This window comes from Balaenoptera ricei, chromosome 10 (assembly GCF_028023285.1).
Source record: "Balaenoptera ricei isolate mBalRic1 chromosome 10, mBalRic1.hap2, whole genome shotgun sequence".
NCBI lineage: Eukaryota > Metazoa > Chordata > Mammalia > Artiodactyla > Balaenopteridae > Balaenoptera > Balaenoptera ricei.
The window spans coordinates 103573002-103597124 of NC_082648.1; the positions used below are offsets into that span (position 1 = coordinate 103573002).

At 60.3% G+C, this 24123-nt stretch overlaps 1 protein-coding gene across 4 annotated transcripts in view; it reads left to right on the forward strand.

Annotated features, from left to right (window-relative positions):
• GRAMD4 (GRAM domain containing 4) overlaps positions 1-24123 on the forward strand; it is a 77555-nt gene that overhangs the window by 23745 nt on the left and 29687 nt on the right. For 2 of the 4 annotated variants that reach the window (XM_059937187.1, XM_059937188.1), the window contains exons 2-3: positions 10036-10246; positions 14329-14449. In XM_059937187.1, coding sequence (XP_059793170.1) covers positions 10036-10246; positions 14329-14449 — 332 coding nt within the window. Of the gene's footprint in view, positions 1-8905; positions 8941-10035; positions 10247-14328; positions 14450-24123 lie in introns of those variants that run through there. The other 2 variants (XM_059937190.1, XM_059937189.1) reach the window with 2 other exon arrangements.

Genomic DNA, 24123 nt, shown 5'->3' on the forward strand with positions numbered 1-24123 from the left:
CAGCCCCCCGCGGGCCCGTGAATATCCCGGGGCTTGGTCTGCGGGTGAGTCCAGCGGGGCCCTGGGAGGGAGCCCTCGGCCTCAGCTGGGCCAAGTTTCCAAAAAGGAAGAAGTTGCCGCAGGCCAGTGGTTTGGAGGTGCCCCCGAGGCCCTTTTCCCCGGGGGCCGTTTAAGGCCCCGTGGGCTGACTTTGGTGCTGGGTTTACCCAGGGACCAGGACGTCCTTTAAAGTGTGCCTCCCTCACCCACTGGTTCTCTGCCACGCCGCGTGCTGGGCCCGGACGCTGAGGTGGGGGCTGGCCGGGATCCCTGCCCTTGAGCAGAGTGATCTGGGGACGGGGGGCGGTGTGGGGCAGTTGGGGAGCCCTCGGGGGGAGGGGCAGTGCAGGGGACTGAAGTGTGGGTCGGGGGGCTGCAGGCGGGAGGGGTGGGGAGGGGCCGGCTCCTCGTTTCCTGAGGTCTTTTTCACTGTGCTGCTTGTCACACCGCAGAGCAGGGGGCCCTGCCTGAGACCTGAGTGTGGATGGTGGCCTCCGGTGGTGGGCTAGTCAGAGCTGGAGGCTGGCCCCTCTGCCTCGGGTGGGATACAGGATGGGGCGGGGGAAGGCCCTGGCACGTGGCCCAGGTGGGACAGAGGAGAGTGGCTCTCAGCGTGTTGGGTTCCCTCCCTGAGATCCTCCTGGCCCCTCGGCACAGGCGGCGCCTTGCCCTCAGCCCTTTCCTAAAGAAGGTTTGACGATGACGAGGCCCACACCCGAGTGTGAGAGTGGCAGGGCCACTGGGAGTGGGACCCCAGTGCTGAGTGAGGGCCCAGTTCCCTGTTCGGGGGCCAGTAAGTACTGGGACCCAGTTGAGAGTCCTTGTTCTGCTGGGCATTTATCGCCTTGAGACAAGGGACAGCCAGCTGTGGCCCACGTCAACAGTGGCCCACCCACTGCTCCCTGCTTTCGTAACTATACTTCTTGGCCCAGAGCCACACCTGTTTCACGCTGCAGCAGAGTGAGAACTTGTGACAGGCTGTGTGGCCGCCACACCTAAGACATTACCGCCAGGGCCCTTTGCAGAGGGGGTTCGCCGAGCCTGTGCGTTCAGTCGGGGGCTGCAGTGCATTTGGAGAAGAGCTTGTTTGCAGACAGCTGTGGGCCAGAGTCTCTCTCTGCTTTCAGGAGCTGGGCCAGGGCGCTGGCAGGAAGTCGTGACGAATACTGGGAATCCGGAAGGTGTTTCCTCCCAGCTGTCTCATTGGCTGGATCTTCCCCAGTCCTGGATGCTAGGAGTGATGGAGAGACTTGGAAAAAAAGAACGCTTCCACCAGAAATGAGTTCTTGTGTGCGTTTCCTACTGTTTAGTTTATGTTGCTTGTTTATACAACACAGGTTCATACAAACCTAAACTCTAGGTTTTCCTGCTAGCTTTGTTTTGTTTAGATGAATGGCTGTGCGGCCAGTCTGCCGGGCTCCCCACTCGGTCTGTAGGCAGCGGGGCCTGTGGGCTCTCATACAGCGTGATGGATGCATTAACAGAGGCATGTGCTGGGGAGGGTGGGTGCCTGGGGCAAGTGCAGGCTTGAGTGCAGCGAGGTTGGCTCATGTTCCTGATGAGGCTCTTACCCCAAGCCTCAGTTTCCCCATCTGTCAGTGGGTGTAACAGCAGCTCTTCCCTCTCAGTGTTGTGACCAGGACGCATGACACCTGGGGTGGGGAGAGGGGCTTCTCGTTCTTGCCTGAGATTTGGGGCCCTGCAGGCTCTGGGCGCGCAGGAGGCCTGTGGGGTGGAAGCTCAGTGCTGAGGATGGTCCTCGCCCCGTGGAGGGCCCACGCTGCCGCCACAGCACGGGCTGCAAGCCCTCGCCTGGGGCTTTTCTCCAGGGTCCGTGCTCTTGTGAGCCTGGACTGAAGCCCGAGTGCCCAAGGGTGCGTCCTCAGGTAGGCACAGCCCACACCTGTGTCAGGTGCCACTCTTTCTTACTGCCACCTTAAAGCCAGGGGGCTGAGGCTTAGGGAGGGCTGGGCATGACCAGCCTCTACAGACCTCACTCTTGACCCTCTGGGGCTGGTCCAGGGTCAGAGGGCATGGATCACACAGAGCTGGGAGCGCAGCTGAGCCTTGGTGCCTGAGGGCTGGCGGAGGACGCTGCGTCCTCTCTGAAGCGGCCTCTGGCTTCCCGGGGCCTCTAGTCTGAACTCTCTGTGTTGCCCACTGTCTGCAGGCCCCACAGACCCCAGGTTTGGGTCCCTCCCTCCTCGGAAGCTGGTAATGACCGGGGGCGGGGGGCGGTCTTGGGATGTCCCAGAGCCTCTTACCCTCCCTTCCACAGCACCCCCGAAAGTAAAGTGCCAGTGGTTCCCGTGGAGATGGAGAGTAATGCAGGGTAGTGACGTCTGTTCAGTGGTTTTTTGGAAAGTGGCGTCTGAGTTTTCCCCATGGTTACTGCTGCCCGCTGGGCGGCCCCTGAGTCCTTCCCCGCGCGCTTCACATCATCCTCTGGCTGCCCTCTGAGCAGGGACTACCGTTAGCCTCTGTGTGGCCAAGGAAGCCAGGGCGTGGCGGTCATGTGTCACCTGCAGGGTCAGCAGCAGAGGCAGCCGGGGTCCTGGCCGCGGTGGCTCACGGCCTCGAGACCATCAGGTGACTTAGCTCGTGTCCGGGGCCCAGCAGAGCCCGCTTGCTCCCAGCGGTGTCTGTGAACACGACAGTACTTAGGGCAATTGGAACCGACCTGACAGGTGACGGTGCCCTACCCTCCAGCCCCCTGGCCAAGGTGATGGTGACCTGGGGCCCGAGCAGGGGTGACGTCGCTGAGGGTGGGAGCAGCCTGGCTGGACGGGAAGGGGATGCCAAACCAGAGGTAGAAGAATGGGGTGTCACCCGGTGGCAGGGAATGGCCTGGGCAGTGTCCCCAAGGCCGGGGAGACCTGGCGTCTCGTATGGGGACCCAAGGCGCGGGCCGGGATGGCAGTGAGCAGGACATGAGGACAGTGTGCCCGCCTGAGCTCCCTGCTGCTGGCCCCGGGCTCGTGGGGCCCCACCTAGAGGCTCGGGTCCAGCACATTCTTCTGTGCACTCCCCCGACCCTGCCCCCCCGGCCTGCCTGAGCGTGGTGGTCTGGGTCCTGCTTCCCAGGGCTGTCTTTGACCCCTTCGGGCCTCTCAGGGACTTTCACTTTGACCTGTGCTCCCGAGCTGTGCCAGGGAAGGGGGAGGGCAGGTCGGGGCACTGGTGTTTCCTGAGCCCTGCTCCCTGTGTGGCCGAGACAGCCTGGGACGGAGGGATGGGGCGGTGGTGCGTTAGAGCTGCTCACGAGGGCCTGCAAGAGCCGGTTGTGAAGTTTTCAGGAACTTTGTGAGCTGGCCACTCATAAAATGAGAGTGTATAAAGTTAGATAAATTATATTGAAAGCAAAGGTATCAATATTAAATGCTCGAAGGTGCCCGTTTCTGAACTATTTCACTACGTTTTATGACTGGGTTATGATCCTGAGGTGACTGGCATCTCTTGGGCCTGGTGGAAATCCTATGGCCGGTGGCCCTGGGCAGCTCTTCCCACCCACGTGCTCATTCACTGCCGGACATCACTTTGGTGGCTTGAAAATGGCCACGATGGGAGTGGTTACACCATGGAAACGGGCAGATACTGCACATCAGGGCTTCACTTCTCATTTTGTTGCTTGTCTAAACTAAAGAAAGTGATGGAGAAAACGCTGATATGCAGGTGAAGGTTAAGCGTGTGACGTCCGTCGCATTCACTGCGAAGGCACAGGAAGGTTGAGGAAACCTCCTCCTGTTAGAATACTATCGTCTGCTTCAGCAAGGACATCTCTCCCGTCCTAGACAAACGAATAAGGTTCTGCCTTCCTTTCCCACCTTTGTTGTGTCTTGTTCACGTAAACAGGGACGTCAGCCGACATTCAGGCCGGAACCGCACTTGTTGGTCAGCTGCAGTCCTGGTTGACCGGAGGGAGGATTTCAGCACAAATTTGTGAAAGCATCCTGTGGGCATCACTTGGCTGTGTGGAGGTTACAGTAAAGAGTGTTGGACGTTTTATTACTATTTGTACATGTGCAACACATCTTTATCACTGAGATTATAATAAATGTGTGTATGTCTATGCCCAGGGGTGTCGCTAGGGCATGCATGGTCCCAGCTCACAGAGGAGGGTGTGGTGGCTTCACCAGGACCCTCCCAGCTCTCCTGCGCATCCTGACTGGCTCCCCCCGCCGCCCTGGCCCACGGCGGGGTCACGGAGCCAGCAGGACCCTGGGCAGCTTCCCTGTTACAATGCAGAAAACTCAAGCTCCTGGCCCAGGGTGGGTCTTGGCCTGACCTGTGCAGGACGGAAAGCCCCTGAAGAATTCAGGCCTCTTCCTGGAGAAACGCCCCAGGCTGTCGAAGCCTTGGAGTTAAGCTCTGGAAGTGCTCACGGATTTAGGGACTTCGTGCTTCGTCAGGAGAGCTCGAGGGCAAAGTCCACGGACAGCCCTTTGCTTTGAGGCCTCTGGCTGGGCGGCTCCGAGCGTGGGCGCGGGCCTGGCTCTCCCGGCACTCAGGGCCCAGTCGTGGGGGCCCCGCCTTTGTGCAACGTCCCCTCTGTCACTGAATGGCCAGCATGTGCCAGCCCTGCTGAGACACACGGGGTGCCTTCAGCACCTGCCCTCGGGCATGTATGCTAACCGGTGGGGCTGGGGGCACAGATCCTAAACCAGGGAGCTCGCCGGAAGTTGCAGGACTCCAAACCAGACGGGCTGATAGAATTCGAGGGGGGCACTTGGAGGAGGACGAGCTGGCACGGGGCCATCCCAGAACCTGAAGTGCTGGGCGCCGCAGTAGGAACAAAATGTGATGGCCAGAGGACCCCCGAGGGTCAGCAGGGCTGGAGCCCAGTGGGGGAAGCCCTGGGAGGGGTCTCGGCGGGATGCTCCAGACTCCGGTTTCCCGCCACCTGGAGAAGGGGCTCCGTGAGGTGTGTGGCTGCCTGGACCAGACCCGGCCGGGCTGGAGGGTGGGGCGGGGTCAGAGCAGCACAGGGGTGGAGCAGCCTGGCTGGGAGGTGGGGGCCCTGCTCGCGGTAGGTGGCTGTGCAGCGGTCACGTGATCAAGGGCTCCTTCCAGGGTTTTTGACTTGAGCAGCTGCTGGTACAGGTGCCACCCAGGAGGAGGGCCCGCGGAGGCTCCAGCTCCGAGCTGAGTGTGGCAGAGTCGAGCGACCGATGAGATGTCCCACAGACAGTGGGCCACCCGGAGTCCAGCTCACGGGGAGGCTGGTGGGCGTGGAGTCAGCAGAGTGTCTGAACGTTTGGGGTCCCGCTAACTGAGGCTGGATCCGGGGTCGGGGCAGTGGCTCCCTGACCGGCCTAGAGTTTGGGGGAACCCGTGGGTCACTGGGCGTGAGCCAACATCTTGAGCCTGGCATGACTGGGGGGAGCGGTCACCCGTGCCCTGTGGGTCTCGGGCGTCCCAGACTGCTCCCCGGGCGGGATGGCGCAGCGCGGGGCCCCACGGGCCGCCCTGGAGCTGTGTGCGTGTCGGGGTCCTGAGGGCACGGCTGCAGGGCTGTGGGCCTCTGGGGCTGTCTCCCTGGAGAACAGAGGCCTGGCCAAGGGCTGGGTGGCGGCGGGGACTGGCCTTGGGTGGGGTGGAGGGAGAGTCCCGGTCCTCGCCCGACATCTGTGACTCCCCAGGAATATGGTTTAGGACAAGGGTTGCTTCCTTTGGGAAAAAGGATGTTGTTTATCCTGGGATCAGCAGAAGAGCCACCAGATAACAGGGGGTGAAGCCAGGCCGAGCTGCTTGTCTGAACGCAGACAGGAGCTCGGCCAGGGGTCGCGAGCCCCGTGCAGCGAGGAGAATGGCTGGGACCTGGGACGTGGCAAGTGCTGGACCAGGAACCACTTTTTTCTAAATCTTGGTCTGGGAGGGAAAGTAAAGTCCTTTGTGGTTTCCAAGTCCAGTGTTCCCTAGACACTGCGGCCTTTGTGTGTCCAGGAGCCATTCAGCGGGTTTCCAGAGCAGCGTGCTTTGTGTCCCGGGGCCAGAGCTGGCCTCAGTCCTGTGTCCCGAGGGCCCGCAGCACGGGGACGCTGCCTTGAGGCTCCCCTCGCCGTGCCTTTCTGTCTGCTTGCCTCCACGGCTGCACGCTCCTTGCAGACGTCGCGGCTCTGAGCAGGGGTCTGGAGTAGCCACAGGGAGCGTCTCCCAACGCGTCTACTTCCACGTGGAGGTACAGGGAGCTGGGGCAGCAGGTCCTGCTCTGAGGGGCTGCCCCACCTTGAGGGGTGGGCGTGAAGGGAGCTGCCCGGGGGCCTGTGGGTGCACGTGGAGGGGCCGGGTCTCTGGGGAGTGCGTGGTGGGTGTGCAGGGAGTTGGGGGCTGGTTGGATCCAGGGAAGACTGGATGGGGGCTGGGGCGGGAGTGGGACACATGGCAGCCCCTGGACGGAAGGTGCAGGTGAGCTTTGTGGGGACGGCGTCCACTGACACTGGCTTTGTGGGGAGAGCTTTGCTCTGGGTCACACTTGGTGTCCATGGACAACATCCGTGTCGGTCTTCCATCTTCATCTGGAAGTTGAGGGTGACCGGCTTGGACGGTGTAGTTGAGATGAGGTTGTCCCAGGGTAGGGTGGGCCGCACCTCAGCCCGGGGCAGGTGGGGTGTGTGATGGGGAGAGCTTCCCTCGCAACCCGGACCCGCCTGGGAGGGGTGGTCAGGTGTCCTGGCACCTGGTCCTCATTGGGCAGTGGCATGAACTGCTCGCCTCTCCAGGAGCCCCAGGGGCCTGGGGGCAGGGCAGTGGGGACGGAGCGGGCCCTCGGGGACCCCCGCCCTCGCTGAGGGCTGATGTGAGCGGGTGTCAGGAGGAGCCGGGTTGGGGTGAGCTGGCAGCTGGCAGCTGGCAGCAGGGGCCCCGCTGGGCAGGGGGGCGCGTGGGCTCGGTGCCGGGGCAGCGTGGGTTGTGAGCGGCATCCTGATGGTGGCAGGGCGGACACTTGGCGCTTCGTCCCCTTTCCCCGGGCGGCCACGTCATTTGCTTGCCGGGCTGAATCAGGAAGGAAGGCAGCCCCAGCCTGCGGGGTGGTGAGTCCCAGACAGGAGAACCGCCTGACGGGACCCGGCAAGGAGGGAAGCAGGCCCATCCCCTCCGCCCCGCTTCCATCCGACGCTGGGGGAGGAGGGGTCCCCCAGGTCCTTCTGAAAACGGAAGGAAGGTTTTACGTGGCTGCACTTCCCCTGCCCGGTTTGCTTTTAGTTTTTAAGTTAGAAAAGCAATGGGAAAGGACACATGGAGAGAAGTTTCACAGCCACCCGCAAGCCTCAAGCAGGGTCCTGTGTCACCAGTGGTCTGTGTAGATGCCAGTTGTCCGTAATGGTGACCTCAGTGCAGCAACGTTTTGTCACCGCCTCTGAGACTCCCAGGGATGTCTGTGCGTCCCGCGTGGCACTCAGAGCTCCCGGCCTGGCCCTGGTGCTGCCGAGATGCCCTCCACGTGCTGGATTTGCCCCTGGGACGGATCCCGAGACCGGGAATCACTGGTTCAGAGGGTGTTGATGTTCACGCTTCCTGCTGCCTCTGCCACATCGCTGGCTTTTGTTTCCTTTTTGGTGAAGGTGGAGGCTTTTGCACAAGGACTGGGTAACTTTCCTCTTGCTCAGGGAGTTTGTGGGTCTGTGTACCAAGGTCCTCTAATTTTCACCAATTTGTTCAGGTTGTCTCACAACAAAAATATTAGCTCTCATGTACCTGGCTTGCTACATGTATCCCCTGTTTCATTGCAACTTTTTTTTTTAAAATAAATTTATTTATTTTATTTTTGGCTGCATTGGGTCTTCGTTGCTGTTCGCGGGCTTCCTCTAATTGCAATGAGCGGGGGCTACTCTTCGTTGCGGTGCGCGGGCTTCTCATTGCGGTGGCTTCTCTTGTTGGGAGCACGGGCTCAGTAGTTGTGGCGCATGGGCTTAGTTGCTCTGCGGCATGTGGGATCTTCGCAGACCAGGGCTCGAACCTGTGTCCCCTGCATTGGCAGGCGGATTCTTAACCACTGCACCACCAGGGAAGCCCCTCATTGCAGCTTTAAAACAAATGTCTATTTACTTTTGTCTGGTTGACTGAGTCCTTTTATTTTTTCAGTCTCTTAATGTAGACTGTCAGCCTCTCTCTAGGGACTTAAGTTCTCTCTTCTTTTTTCTCTTCTTCTTTTTTATAAAGTTTACTTAACCTTTTAGTCCGTCTGGAGTTCACAGCTCCTTCAGGTGGATATCTTTCCAGATGGCCTGCCATGTGCCCCTTTCCTGCCACGTGAGCAGGGACACTGGCTTCTCTAGCCCCATGGCCTTGCCCACTCCTGGGCTACCCTGGACTCCAGGGGATGGTGGGTTTCCTGTGGTTTTTGCACCAGGGTTAGGGTTAGGCCACATCAGGCCACCTTAGTGTTCCACGTGAGCCCCGAGAAGCATCTGTCCCAGGAACACCTGCAGACCCTCCCCCGATGTGCTGCAGCCTCAGTTGTCCTTGTAGAGCGGAGCCCTGGCTCATTCTGACACGGGGCTCACGGGCCGCCACTGTTCACAAGCTTTCTTGCCTTGAGCAGTGATGCCGGGGGAGTGGAGGCCCCTTGGAAGGTGGGGCAGGTACGCAGGGCTGCAGGCAGGCACCCTGGGCTGTGATTTAACATGATTTAAAGGCTCCGAGCCTGCACCGTCCGAAACAGGAAGTGCTTCTCCCTGCCTTCGTGGTTCTCCGTAAACTGTCCTGACTGGGGCGGTTCGGGCTGAGTTGATGGATTCCACCCTGCTCACCCCACTTCCTGCCCTCCCTGCAGGAAATCATCGTGCTGTTTATTGGGTCCAGGCTGAGTGTCTCTGCTTGTGCGTCATCTCAAATTCTCGGGATACTTTGGCCCGATCGGGGTTAATCCCGTTTCAGAGGTGGAAGCTGAGGCCCAGAAAGGTGGGAAGTGACGGGACAAGCTTTGAGCCCAGATATGTCCAGAGTCCCTGCCCCGCAGGGACCCAGGGCCTCTTGCAGACGTTGGGGGCCGAGGACTGTGTGACCAGGACCGGGGTTGGGCCGCACGGCCCCTGCCGTGGGCTTGGGAGTGAGGTGGGCTGGACGTGCAGAAGGGCCACTACGCCCCACCCACTGGGCTTTCCTGGCCGGGTTGGGTCAGAGATGTGGGGAGTGGGCACCCCTGTAGACATCCATCCCTGGTGTGCACGTGAGTTTGAACTTACACGTGTCCTCCATGCCAGCACACAGAGACACCACACCAGGCCTTTGCTGCCCTCCCTCCAGGCTGGAGGGATCCAGCGCCGGCAGCTCGGGGGCTGTGCTCAGGAGGCGGGTGGGCGGGCGCTGGGCTCCTGACTGGCCGTGTGTGGGAAGATCTCTCGGAGCGAGTGAGGCTGAGCTGGTCCTGAGAGCAGAGCTGGGGCGCCCACGCGAGCAGGACGGTGTTTCAGGCTGATGGGGCTGCCTGGGCCGTGTCCCTGGGAGCGGGGCCAGGTGGAGCGAGGGGACGGGGCCCGGGGGGGTCTGAGACACCCTGAGGCCCAGCGTTCTGGGGGCTGTCCTGGGCGTGCACGTGGTCGTGGGTCTTGACGGTTGTTAGATCCTGGGAGGAGGAGTGCCGGCCCTCCCCGCTTCTCACCGCGGTGTCTCCCCACCGCCTCCCCAGCCCCCTCTTCCCAGGGTCTGCGGCTCCCTTGCTGCTCCAGGCTGGCCCCGTCTTTGTGCCGGGAGGTCCCACCGAGAGACGTGGCTTCCTTCTGCCCTGTGGGCCACTCGGGGGAGCTGGCCTGGGTGGGCGACGGGGGTCCGAGCTCAGTGGCCAGCCCAGCCGGATGGGGGTGACAGAGGGCCCCGGCCTGGTGGGCGCAAGACGGGAGCCTGTGGGCCCCGGGGCCCCTGAATCGCGGGACTGGCTGCTCCCGGAGGGCAGGACCGGGTGGCAGCCCAGGGCTGGGGCCTGGAGCCGTGTGTGGGGGGGCGGTGGCCAGCGAGTGGCTGACCATGTGACCATGCCTCCCCCTTGCTGTCTTGCAGGGACCCCGAGCGTCATGTTAAGGTAAAGCAGAGGGGCTCAGTGCTGAACATGCTAAGGAGGCTGGACAAAATCAGGTTCAGAGGTCACAAGAGAGATGACTTCCTTGATCTAGCAGAGTCTCCAAACGCCTCGGACACCGAATGCGGAGACGAGACACCCCTGAAGACACCTCGGACCTCGCCCCGGGACAGCGAGGACCTGAGGGACCCTGTGAGTACCGGAGCGACCTCCCCTCTGTGCGGCCGCGGGCGCCAGGCCCTGCGCTGGGGGGGAGGCTGGCCCCATCCTCAGGCGGCCACGCTGAGCGTGCGCTTGGGTGGACCACGTCCTGCCCAGGCTGCTCAGACACAGACGGGGCCGCTCCCCATCTCGCCCCAGTCCTCCGCCAGCCTCACTGCTCCCCATCTCGCCCCAGTCCTCCCCCAGCCTCACTGGTGGGGGCTCATCCCCGGGCCGAGCATAATTTGTCCGTTGGCCGGTTTTCTTTTCCTTCCTCACTGGTTTTCTGGGTGACTGGCAAACGTCTCACACAGCCTGATGCCCGGGAGTTGGACTCGAGGGGTCGCAGGGCGCTGTCGGGAAGCTGCTGGCCCCTGGCCCGAGGGCAGCTGCCTCTGGGTGCCTGGCTGGTCTGCCTGGCCGTCCCAGAGTGCGTGTCATCGACCCCCTGGCAGCTGGCCAAGCCCAGGCTGGGCCTCATCAGCCCACGTGGGGACAGTGGCCCCTGAGGGCCCGTCAGTGGACGCCCTTTATTTGGACAGCAAGTTTCCTCAGCGGGGCTCGCGGCTCTGGTGGGAACCAGGCGTGAGCAGGCCCTGCCTTCTGGAAGCTTGTGTTTTGTCAGCGGGCCTGCAGCAGGGTGGGGTGGGCTTCCTGTGGTCCCCTCCTGGCCAGGTATGACCGCCGGGCTCCCCGTTGTGGGCACAGCTGCCCGAATCCTCCCTGTTGTCAGGGAAGAAGCCCAGAGCCGTCCAGCCCCCAGCCAGTTGTGGATGCCCTGCCCGAGTGGACGCCAGATCTGGTGGCCTGTGGCTTCCTCCCCAAGCACCTGAGCTAGGTTTTCCTTCCAGATGTGGCTGTGAGCCCTCGCCTTCCCAGCTCCTTGTATTACTAATGCTTTATAATAGAACAGGGATGGCGCGTTTGCTCCTGGCAGGAATGAATAATTGATTGGCGCTGCCTCCTAAGAGCCAGCCATCCAATCAGGCAGGGCTGGAGCTGCAGAGCCTGGAGGCGAGCGCCCTGCTTGGGTACTTGCTGTGTCCCCTGCAGAGGTGGTGGCGGTCCTCCTGCCATTGGGCCCGGTGCGGGCCAGGGCCTCGCTTGATGTGTCTCCTAATGCAGCCCATCAGCATCTGCCTGTCGGGACATCGCGGGGCTCACAGGCGCTGTCCTAAGAAGGGGGTGCCTCCACGTCGGGGTGGGTCCAGCTGGCCGGCGAGGGCCGAGGGGAGGACCTGAGGGAGGGGTGAGCACGGCGGCCGTGCGTACAAATGGCTGTCACGCTCACTCCCCCCGCCCTCGGGGCTCTCTCTCCGTGGTGGCGGGACGAGCCAGCATCCCACCCTGGGATGTGCCGTCCTTCACTTAACCTCTGCCCCTGAGGGGCACTCGGTCACTCCCATGAGCCTCGTGCCCACGTGGCCTGCGTCACCCCGGGTGTGCGGGCAGGGTCGTGTGTCTGTCATCCTGGGGCTGTCACCAGCACCCTCCCACGAGCGTGCAGTGTCCTCCGCCGCCACCCGAGGGGCCCGCGTGCCACGCCCTTGCCCACCTGCACAGGGTGTCCCCAGGTGTTTCTGTTCTGCGAACCCGAGGGGTGAAGAGTGGCTTTTCCTACGAGGGAGGTTGGTCACCTTTGCCTGTGTTTAGGCTTCATTCTTCTTATTTTTTTTAAATTGTGGTGAAGTGCGCATAACATAAAATTGACCGCTGTAACCATTTTTAAGTGCCCAGCTCGGTGGCATTAAGCACATTCACATTGTTGTGCGGCCAGCCCCACCATCCATCTCCGGAACTTCTTCATCTTCCCAAACTGAAACTCAGTCCGCATTAAACAGCAGCTCCGCAGCTCCCCCTCCAGGCCGCCCCCGGCCCCGTCTGCTTTCCGTCTGTGACCCGACTCCTCCAGCTCCGTCCTGAGTGAGCCCCGCGGTGTTTGTCCCCTGTGACTGGCCTGTCTCAGCACCATGTCCTCAGGGGCCATCGTGCTGTAGCGTCAGGCTTCATCCTTACGTCCTTTTTTGTGGGCAACCCGTCTGTGTCCTGGGGCAAAGGAGGCGAGCGGACCCAGTGGTTGAGGGTAGAAACCGGGTCCCATGGTGGGGGAGGGGAATGAGGGGGGAGGGGGTCCTGGACGGGCAGACGGGCTTGAGGGGGGCGCAGCGGTGGAGGTGGGGTGATGTCCAGGGCAGGGTGTGGCTGCGGTCAGGGGAGGGCCGTTGAAGAGGAAGACGAGGAGTCTGAGGCCAGGGTCCACCGAGTGGTTGGTGACAGGCCAGTAGGGAGAGGGGCAAGGAGGAGAGGACCAGAGCCCTAGAGCTGGGGCAGAGGGAGAGACCCCACGCACGCGGAGGTGGAGCGGGCAACGCCTCCAGGAGCCGGGGGCAGAAGCCGGTCCCGCCGCGGAGAGACGCGGTTCTAGGGAAGGGGGGGGAAGAGGCAACCAGGCCGCCGCCCTGGCTTTGTGGCGGCAGCGCTGCAGCCTTGGTGGTCCCGAGTCCAGGCTCCCGACCCCAAGCTTAGCGTTGCTCTCGGCAAGTCTGAAAAGGGGTCAGCAGGAGGGACCCAAGGGGCTCGCGGAGGGGTTTGGGCCCCAGGATTTCCGGCACCACCCCCAGCGCCTGCCATCTGCCGCGGTGCCCCCTCCAGCTGCTTGACCCCCTAGAGCTGGTCCTCACCATCCCTGCCGTCCTGTGGGCGCCCAGCTGAGCTGCCGCAGCTTCGACACGGAGTCCGGCCAGAGCCACAAGGGCCCCAGGCTCTCTTGGACCCGGGGGCCCCTGTAGGAGCTCTTCAGCTCTAGGGCAAGTTCCAGAGGAACTTAATTCCAGCAGCTTAGAGAATAACACGCGCCACAGCCTTCCAAGGACGTGCATTCACGTGTTCAGACGGGGCTGCAAACCGGGGGACGCCCTGCCTGCTTTGGTGGGAAGTTGCTGACATAATGGAGTCCAGCGTTCTGCTTCCGAATCAGTGTAGAGCCGCCTTTCCGGGCCAGCCTCTGCCCTCCGCTTTGCAGCCACCACCTTGGGTGCCGAGGTTGGGGATGGGCTGGGGAGGGACAGATTCATCTGCGGGGACCAATGGGCGAGCCTGGGCCATCTTCCCTGTGCAGGGGGCGTACCCTGCCTTTCGCCTACCGCCCAGTCTCGCCGTACGTGCCCCTGCCAGGCCCACGGGGCGGGCAGGTAAACATGGCCTGGTCCCTGCCCTCTGGGACCTCATGCCCCGGTAGCCAGAGCAGCTGAAAGTCCAGGAGGTCACGTGCCAGGACAGGGCAGCCATGGGCTAGAGGGTCTTACCGGCCCCCGTTGTTCCCCAGTGTGAGCTGCTGCTTCCCGGGGTGTGGCCTCCGAGCAGGTGACCTGTGCCTGGAGCAGTCACCGGGGCTGTCACGGGCCCTGTCCATGCCGGGTGTCCCCTTCCTCACCCTGCCTTCGGGGGGTGGTCGTGGAGACCAAAACTGGGGAGTCAGATTCCCCCCATTGCATGGCAGGGCGCTCAGGTGCCGCCCTCACCAGGTCAGCGGTGGGGTGGGCGTGAGCCGGCAGCCCTGCTGCGCCCCGGGCAGGCCTGGCTGTGCCGACGTGCGCACCCCTTTCCAGCGGGCAGCGGTGGCCTGAAACAGGAGCCTGCCCTGGGCCCGGCGGGATGGTGGGTGGTGGCTTTAATTAGCCTTCTGTGGGAAAGGACAGGCCCCTGTTTGGAGTTCACTCACCTCAGAGCCTGGCACGTGGACACGCCCTGCCCCACCTCCCCGGAGTCCTGTTGCTGCCCCTCCCAGGGCAAGAGGGCGACAGGCCCTGTGGCCAGGCCCACCCTCCTCCTGGGAGGTCGCCACTCGGGCCGGGGCAGGTTCCGATGGTTTCCTTCCCTCTGCAGCCTGAGAGTTGTGTTGTGACCGTCAGGAGGGGCTTAACGTCACGCTTCCGGTTTTGCCTTTACTATTGCTGAAAGTCAGCCTCACCGGGGCTCTGAGGACGTCCCCGTTGTCTGAAATTTCCCTTCCACCGACCGGCGAAGCCGAGGTGAACTGATGCTCCTCTGAGCTCTTGGTGTTTTCCTTCTAGGCTGGTCCAGGGACCCTCATCATGGCTGCAGGAGTCCAGGACTTTAACCGGACAGAGTTCGATCGCTTAAATGAGATCAAAGGTCACCTGGAAATCGCGTTACTGGAAAAACACTTCTTACGTGAGTACCAGTGGGGGAGGGAGGGGCAGAGGGGACGCTGTCCTGCAGGAGTGCAGCTGGGTCACAACAGGTGTCACCAGGCTAGCAGTGGGGACAGGTGTGGACGTCCCCACACGGCCTTTTGCGTCCTGGGTCTGCATCTCCCTTTGCTGCTCCACGAAGCTCAGCACTCCTGTCTAGACGGCTACGATACCTTTACTCTGAGATAGACGAGAACGTCACTGGGGAAGGAATAAGACGTCCCCTGGAAGTTCTCACTATGTTAGTGAATCTGGTGCATGGCCATGGTTAACTCAGCATGTAATAGAGCTTTCTGGAGGAATCTGAAATTTTCTGTTGTGTGTAGTTTGCACATCAAGGAGGGAGTGTGGGAGGGGGCACAGTGGGGTTTTATTGTCTGTTGGCCGCGGGCATGGGTACCTTAGCATTTGGCATTTGTGTTGCTTAACTGTCAGCCCTCCTGCTGGGGGCGTTGGCCTCTGGGTAGTGATGATAGTAGAGGTGGTTCTGGAAGGGCCTGCGGGGCTCCTCCCAGAGATGATCTCATTTGATGGGTTGCCTTTGCTCCTCTCACCACCCCTCTGTCCTGCCTTGCAGACGAGGAAACGGAGGCACCAGGCCTAAGAAAAGTGATCCTACTGGTAGGTTAAGTCTTCTGACTAGTAGGGGGTTTAAACCAGGCAGACTAGCCCTGAAGCCCCCGCATGTGACACAGTGTTTTCACAGCTGACACCAGGGTGTGGGCGATGATATTAGGGAAAAAATACAGGGAGAAAGAAGCAGCTTCGCCCCTGTGTGCCCAGAGCCAGTCACGTCTGGGCCACGAGGAGAGCCGCCCGGGCCCAGGAGGAAGGGCCCCTTGGGTGTCATGCCCAGCTGGGGTCTCCCTCTGATACCTGGGACCAAGCAGCTGGCGCCCTTGCTTGCCCGCAGGCACCCGCCCTCTGTCCCCACCTGAGTCCTCTCTCTCTTTCGTCTAGTGTCTCCCTCGTTTATGTGACAAGTGTCATCTGAGCTCCAGCCGTGGGCACCCCGGCTGTGCCGCCCATGCAGCACGCGGGGCCCGTTGCCTGCAAACGAAGGCGGGGTGTCAGCGCCGCGGCGGGAAGCCTTGGGGGCCTGCCTTCTTCTCCCAGAAGTGGGCGGCGTGGCTCTCACTACATTTCTGTGCACCTTCCAGCCACCAGGTGCTGCAGCCCCGTCTCCCCCCAGGCCCCTCTTCCTGGTCAGTGCCTCCCTGGGCGAGCGTGCGTGTGCACGCACGTGTGTACGCGCACGAGCTCTGGGCGTGTGCCCGTCTGCACCCCGCCGGCCAGCGCTCGCCCGCAGGGTCCGAGCACCGAGGTTCTGAGGACGACGCTGTGGAGTGACTCAGTCTCCCTGCGAGTCTGAGGTTGCGGCTGAGCTGGCTGGGGACACGGGGCCGGGCTGGGTCTGCTGGGACTGCCCGCGCTGCGGGCGGTGAGGGCCCTGCCTGGTTAGGCGCTGGTGCCTGTGGCCTCGGCCTTTGCCGAGCTCCCGCGGGGCGGCCCAGGTGGTCTCGCCAGTGCTGAGCAGGCCCCGCTGGGTGGAGGCTGTGCTGGGCAGCAGAGCTGGACGGCCCTGCTCGAGGCAGCAGTGGGTGGAGCCTGTGAAAGCGCCTTTGGTGGGTCACGCGGAGGATATTGGTGGTTTCACGGGGTTCGAGGAACCAGCAGAGTCAAGGGCTCTCAACAAAAGGGGAGGGGTCTGTGAGAGCATCCAACAGGGAGCCCCCCCCGGCCGGGGAGGGGCAGCGTGAGGCTTCCAGGAGAAGGGGTTACGGGCGGGGCGGGCGGGGAGCGAGTGTCCACCAGGCAGCCGGGTGGGCCGGACAGCTGCGACCCACAGGGATGCCTGTCTGGGGCCACCCTGCTCTGTGTTGAAAAAAGGAAAAGAAAAGAGGCCGCCTGGCTCCGGATCGGCGTCGCGGGCGTCCTTGGACCGGTCCTCGTGGTCTGTCCTCCGTGTTTTACCAGAAGAGTAAAACAGTGGGTAGCTCATGTTGTAAAAGTGCAGAGTTCCACTTTGGCAGCCCGGGGCCAGATGGGGAAGGTAATAATTATGGGCATTTTTTTTTTAGTTATGGGAAATTTTAGGTGGATCAGAAATAGAGAGCGTGGTGTAACGCGCCTCTCACGCACCTGCCGTCGGTTTCAGCAAGAATCGGCTCGGGGCCAGGCTGGTTTCCTCCAAGCCCCCACCTACAGCCCCTCTCCCCCAGGTCTTTTGAAGCAAATTCCAGCCAGCATTCTGTCATTTGACCCATAAATATTTTAGTAGATAGCTCATCGTGGGTTTTTGTTTTTGTTTTTTGGCCGTGCCGCGCGGCTTGCGGGATCTTAGCTCCCTGACCAGGGATCGAACCCGCACCCCCTGCAGTGGAAGCGCAGAGTTCTTTCTAACCCCTGGACTGCCAGGGAAGTCCCTCATTCTGTTTTTTTTTTTTTTTTTTTTTTTTTATAAATTTATTTATTTTATTTATTTTTGGCTGCATTGGGTGTCCGTTGCTGCGCGCAGGCTTTTCTCTAGTTGTGGCGAACAGGGGCTACTCTTCGTTGCGGTGTGCAGACTTATCATTGCAGTGGCTTCTCATGTTGCAGAGCACGGGCTCTAGGCACGCGGGCTTCAGTAGTTGTGGCTCGCAGGCTCTAGAGCACAGGCTCAGTAGTTGTGGCGCACGGGCTTAGTTGCTCCGCGGCATGTGGGATCTTCCCAGACCAGGGCTCGAACCCGTGTCCCCTGCATTGCCAGGTGGATTCTTAACCACTGCGCCACCAGGGAAGCCCCCTCATTCTGTTTTAAAAGCAAAAGTCCTGAGTCCAGTATTACAACTAAAAAAATCAAGTTTTTCTTGAATATCATCAGATACCCAACTTAAGCTCCAATTTCCCCAGTTGTCTGGTCATTTTTTGGGCAACTCTGGAATCACACAAGGTCCATAGGTTGTGACTGGTAGATGTACCTCTCCTGTCTTTTACTCTGCCCGTTCTCCCTGCATCTGTTTTTGCTCTTTGTTGAGGAAACCAGGCCGTCTGTGGGTGGGGTCTCCACCCTGGACCTTGCTGAGCCCATCCCCGTGGTCCCGACACATGAGCCAGCGTGTCCCCCGTCCCTTGGTGCTGGTGGGGTGGGGGGGATCTTTGGGAGGACTCCCTCCCCGGTGGTGGTGGCGGTGGAGGTGCGTGCTTTCCTGAGGCCGTTTCTTTTGTCCTGTATCAGGACCTGGGTCATTATGGCTTCCATCCATCATCTCATTAGAGGTTGCAAATGGTAATTTTCGACTTCTGACCTTCTTTCTCCATTTATTAACCCAACATATTCCTGAAAACTTAACTATTTGGTTGCCCCAAGACGTAGTTCATATAGGAGAGGCAGGAGACGTGCTTGAATTTGTCCTTTGTATTTCCAGCTTTCAGAATAACGACTTGGTTCTCTGCTTAGAACATCCTCCAGAGGGTGAGGGTGTTAGGCTTTTGCGGGGGGGTTTTGCTGTCATCATGAGACCGTGGATTTAAACATAGTTTAATGAGTCTTAATCGCCATGTTTATTGTCTCACTGGTGCTCAGATAGCCCCACCTCTGGTCTGGGTTTGTCTGTTGTTTCCTCAGGATGAGACTCAGGTCAGAGTGTCACAGGTATGATGCTGTGTCCACAGTGCATCTGACCAGGAGGTCTGTGATGTCATTTTGTCCCCATATGCATGTTGTAGAGAGTTTGTTTGGGTTTTCTAAAGATTAATATTGTAAAGCAACTATATTCCAATAAAAATTAATTTTAAAAAAATTACATTAATTTTTGTAGTTATCTAAAATTGTTTCCATGGTTCCAAAGTCAGGGTATTTTCAGAGAAATCAGGTTTCTCTCCCTGTAACCCTCATTCCTTCTCTTCCCCTATAGATAACCAGTTGTCTTTTAATTGTACAGTCTATCCTTCCATTGAATTTTTATACAAGCAAATATGTATATTTGGTCTACCTCCCCCCTTAGATGAATGTTTGTGTGTTTTCACTTTCTCCACACCGACATCACGTCCTGGAGGTCCCTCCAAAATGGTTCTCAAAGCTGTTCCGTGTTCCATCTGCAACTGCCCTGTGGCTGTAGGGTGTGGGTAACCTGCCTGCTCCCTGTTCCCTGTTACATAGTTACAGGTGGTTCTTAGCAGGCGATCTGCGCCTTGAGTGCACGGTCCACACTTATTTCTATACCCTGAGGATCTGGCGCGCTGCCCTGGATCTAATAGGAGTTCAGTGCTTGGAGGGATGCAGAGCTGGAGTTTGCACAGAGAGACTGTCGCTCCCTGCACTCTCTCTTCCGTCTCAGTACCCAGGGGAGTACGGTGTGGAAGAAAGGATGTAGACCCCCCTTGGGACCCACAGAGATGTTTTGGTTGCTGCTGAACCTGCATCTGTGTGCTAGGGTGGTCACCCCTGGTCTGCAGGGGGCCGCGGTGATGGGGAGCTTTGCTCTGGAGTTGGGACCCAGGCTTCTGGTTCCTGACTCAGGCCCGAGTGACCAGGTAGCCGTGGACATTTCACCATTCAGGGCCTGGTTGCCCCTATCCGTAAAACGCCTAAGTGGTCAGTGTTAAAGTTCCATTTAATTACCTGTAGTACTTTTTCTCCAGAAGCAGACTGTTATTCTTCTCGGAGAAGAGGAAATAGCCCAGGTTCACAGCGGCTTTCTTCGGTTATTAAATATTGAAGAGTACAAATGTTCCCGAGAGAAGATGGCAGAGGATGAAGAATGGGAAATTGAAATGCGTCCTGGCTCGGGACTGGGGGCAGGATCCTAAATTTGTTAAAGAAGCACATAAATAAATGAAAAGCATCATCCATTTTCATCTAGCCCGAAATGCATTTCGGTTGTTACTGCTTTTTGAGCACACACACACACCCCTCCATAGTTTCTGAGCAGGAGTGTGCATTTATCGATCACCTGCTGGGTGCAGGCTCTGGGAAGGGAGATTCTCCAGCATCGTAAGCTGCACACACAGGCTCTTCCCGAAAGTGACTGGGCACGGAATATGGAGCTTAGAGGGAAAGTGCTTATGGGGTGTCAGGGGTCCGAGGCCTCCTGGGTGCTGGGCTAAGCCCGAGGGTCCCTGACCCGTGTGCAGGTGGTGTGTTGCCGGGCAGTTTCTTCTTCCCCACTTGACGTGAGGCCTGTGGACTCCTCTCTGGATGGACATGCTGGAGGGTGGTCCCCTCGGCCACACCCTGGGGGCTTGAGCCCTCGGGACAGGGATCCATCATCTCTGAGCCACCGACGCAGGTGCCAGACACACTGTGATGGTTCCTGGGGAGGGTGCCTCTGGGAAAGGGGCCCTTTGCTCCTGAGCCCCTCTGTTCCCGGGAGCTCCCCTTCCTGCCCCAACTCGCGGTGGGTCAGTGTGGCCGGCTGTGACCCCCCTGGGAGGGCTTCCTGGAGAAGGTGGCCAGGGAGGTGGCAGGAGGGTGGCCGTCTATCTCCTGTGGACTGAGGGCCTCCCTCTGGTTGCCGAGGCTGAACAGAGGGGCCTGGAGGGAAGGAAGTTTCCGGGCGCCAGTCTGGGTGATTCAGGCTGAGGACGCCCTTTCTCACCACTGAGAACAGCAGCGCGGGAGCTGCCCGCTGCTAGAGGCGTCCGATGGGGCAGCCATCACAAGCCGGCCGGGGTTGGGTTAGGTGTGGCGTTGATCGGATACCTCCGGACCCGCCCCTTTGGGCCCGGGCCTGCAGATGTCCCTCTGGGGGTCTGGCTTTTTAAAAAAATATATAAATTTGTTTATTTATTTATGGCTGCGTTGGGTCTTCGTTGCTGCGCGCGGGCTTTCTCTAGTTGCGGTGAGCGAGGGCTACTCTTCGTTGCAGCGTGCGGGCTTCTCACTGCGGTGGCTTCTCTTGTTACAGAGCACAGGCTCTAGGCGCGTGGGCTTCAGTAGTTGTGGCACTCGGGTTCAGTAGTTGTGGCTCGCGGGCTCTAGAGCGCAGGCTCAGTAGTTGTAGTGCACAGCCTTAGTTGCTCTGGGGCACATGGGATCCTCCCGGACCAGGGCTCGAACCCGTCTTCCCTGCACTGGCAGGTGGATTCTTAACCACTGTGCCACCAGGGAAGTCCTGGTCTGGCTTTTTAAAAAAACTCTGCTCCTCCTGTGTACTCGGTGATGTTGAGCTGAGAGGATAAACTCCCAGTGCCAGAGGCTGTTCTGCCCCTGTAGCGATGCGCTTGTCGAGTGGTTTCTGCCCTTTCGTGAGGACGGCAAATGGGTGACCCAGACGGATGGGAAGGGAGCAAACAGATCGGATAACCGGCAGATGAAGACAGAGATGAGACTGCATGTCCATATCATAGAGAACTTATCTGGGGAAAAAATGAAATTGGCCCCGAAGAAAATGGCGTGTCTGACCCGCTGGGCTGGCTCTGAATTGCATATTTCTAGGTCACTCCTGCTGCCCGGTGGGAACCTGCTCCTTGCTTATCCCTGCAGATGTCCGGCCCTGCCTCCTCGCTGGACAGAGGCGAGCTGGCCCACCAGGCAGTCCTGGCTCAGCGCCCAGCAGAGCACGTCCCCCGCCTGGGCCCTGAGTGCTCGGGCAGAAGGAGGAGTGGGGATGGGGGCTGGGCACACACATATTTCCTGGTTCGGTGCTGGCCAGGGCCCTGGAGCCCGGACCTTGGCCGTCAGAGCAGCGCGCCACCTCTTGCTGAAAGGCGGTCATCGGTTCCTGAAAATCAGCTGTTCTGGGTGGAAACACTGGCTGGGATCCTGTTCCTTCTTATTTTACACGGGAAACGTTTTAATGCACTGCTTCTTCACCCCAGACCCCCAGTCAGTTTCCTAAAATGTATGTGAAAGGCAGTGGTGTGCCAGCATCTAGGCTGCAGCCTGTCGTGTGGGCACGTAAGAGCTGAAAGCAGCACTGCTTCCTGGTGACCAGGCCGTCAGTGTGGTGGGGGATGGTTTGTTCATCGTTCCATAAACTCTACCTCTGCATCCAGCAGCAAGTAGCACAGCGGTGAGTAAACGCTGGGGAAAATTGCAAACGGAAGTTTACCACGAAAGCACGGCCTTTCCCGTGATGAACTGTTTTCCTTGAGGGGAGAGGGTGCAGGAAGGGAGGGGAATGACGTGGCTGCTTCTTTACTGGTTGCCGCAAGCATGCCCTCGGTTCAGGACCCGATACCTGGCACTTTGGGAGGGCGTGGCTCTGCCTTCTAGAAAGGTCCGCGGTCATGGGGTGGGGGGATCCAAATTAAGCTGGGAGGCCGGGAGAGTTCAGTTTGGGGAGAGTTGAGGAGGGAGGTGAAGGGCAGAGCCTAGGACCACGGGGTGGGGCCTCCAGGTGTGCAGCCTGCCACCTGGCCAGGACCCAGAAACAGCTTTGCGAGTGGTCCCTGCATTTGCACACCTGGCCGGTGGGAAGGAGTTTTATTTAAGGATTATCACTTGATTTTTATTTTTGGCTGTGGCTGGGCCTGTTGAATTGTATGCCAAGAGGACTCTTGCTTGAGAGTTCTACTTTTACAGGTTTAAAAATAGCCTCAAAGCTGTGTTCCTACCTCCTGGTGGCTTCCCTGGGGGCTGGGGTAGCGGGCTGGGCTATGGCCCTGCCGCCTGGGCATGGGTGGGCATGAGCCCAGGCGTCCCCTCTGTCTCCCTGAGCCAGTCAGGGTGGCCGTGGGCCGATAGGGGTGCACCTGGAGTCGCTGGTCAGGTGCTGTCCCTGCCCTTTTCCTTGTAGGCTTGGGGAGGCATGAAGGCTGGACCACGTGGGTGGGCCGGCCGTCCTGGTGGGTGAGCGCTGCGCGAAATGCTTTGCCACAAGGAGCTGCTTTCCTGTGTTCGGGGCTCCACGCCTGTAGCCCATTTTGCCTCTCCCTCTGAAAGCGCTGGTTTGCCAGCACGCTGGTCGGGGTATTAGAGCATGCTCAGGTTTGTTTGGACTCCGGGCTGCGTGAAGGGGGCGTTTTGGATGCAGAAACCAAGCTTTAGAAGGTCACGTTGGACACCTGCGTGAGGGTCCCTCTGGGCTCGCAGAGCACCCCGGGCCTCCGCCTTCTCCCTGTTACACTCTGCTGCCTGCCTGCTCTCGTGGGAGGTGGGTGGGAGCAGGCTGAACCCCCTGCGGAGCTGGCCCTGGTTTCCCTTCGGGGCCATGCACCTGGCTGCTGGGCTTTGCTCACGTGGGTGTCCTGCTGAGCGGGGGCCCAGTGAGGGAATTGATGAATTACGGTGCAAACGTCTCTCTCCTGGGCGTGCCCTCCAATCTTAGAAGGTTCGGGGGTTCTGAATCCTATCTTGGGCAGGTATTCTGGCTCCCCTGGCCTCCTGCAGGCTCCCTTCCCATCCCCTGGCGGCCATCTGCCGGGTCAGCAGATGCCACAGAGCCGGCACCAGGTCTTGAAAAGGAGAGAATCGTCAGGCTGGGAGCTGGGCCATGTGACCCAGGCACACCCTGTGACCGCTGGTGCAGAGGCCCTTCCCGCCCTGCCGGGCTGTGGCTCCTACTCCTGGGACCCCTGCCTGTGACTTAGCTGCCGGCAGGTATGAAGCTGCCTTTCCTGGCCCACCTGCGTGGCTGCGGAGGTGCAGAGAGGCTCAGGAGGGGGACCCGAGAGTGGGCCTCTGTCAGGACGCGCCTGTGGAAGGCCACGGGCTCGTGGCAGGCGTGACTCCAGGATGCTCTGCGCTGGTACTTCTCACCGTGAGAGTTTGGCCAAGTCAGTGGAAGCATCATCAGTGGGGGCGTTAGGGGCACAGCCAGAGGTGAGGAGCAGAGGGATGGGGGGGGGGCCGGCTGGGACCCCCAGCACTCCCCAGGGGCCACTTGACCTGCTAAAGGAGGACTCTTCTTATGGCCTGCGGATTCTCTGGGGGCGGGAAGACCCCCTCTGGGCTTGGTGGAAAGAGGGGGGATTGTCCCCCCCTCCCAGAGCCAGCTCAGCCTCCTTGGCCCGAGAGTATTGTCTCATGGCGAGTGTGGTGGGCAGAATCATGGCTCCCCACAACGTCCTCGTCCTGATCACCAGAACCTGTGACTATGTCACCTTACGAGGCCAAAGGGGCTTTGCAGACGTGATTGAGTTAAGGGTCTGAGATGGGGAGATGGGCCTGGGTTATCCAGGTGGACCCAGTGTCGTCACAGGGGTCCTCGTGAGAGGGAGGCGGGGGGCTCAGAGAAAGAGGAGGAGAGTTGACAATGGAATCAGAGGTCGGGGTGATGTCCCTGATGGTGAGGGGTCACCAGCCAAGGAATGTGGGTGCCTCTAGAAGCAGAAAGGGCCAGGAAGTGGACTTTCTCCTGGAGCCAGCCCTGCCCACACCTTGACTTGAGCCCCTCGAGACCCATTTCAGACTCTGACCTCCAGAGCTGTAAGAGGACACACTCTTCCACTCCGTCTGTGGTGACTTATTACAGCAGCAGTAGGAAATCAACGTGGGGGGGGGGCCCTGTGTGTGGCATTGCACCCCTGCCCCCACCTGCAGGAGACCCTCCCGGCCCCCGACTGACGGAGCAGGGGCACAAGGGGAGCCCTTTGCTGCCGCAGGTGGTATCCGGGGCCGGTGGCCCGAAGGCCAGGCCACTGCGGAAGAGGCCATGAGCTGGGCTCTGAGGTTGGAAGGCAGCCCGAGGAGACCCGCGGGGGCCAGAGGCCAGCTGCCACGGGCCC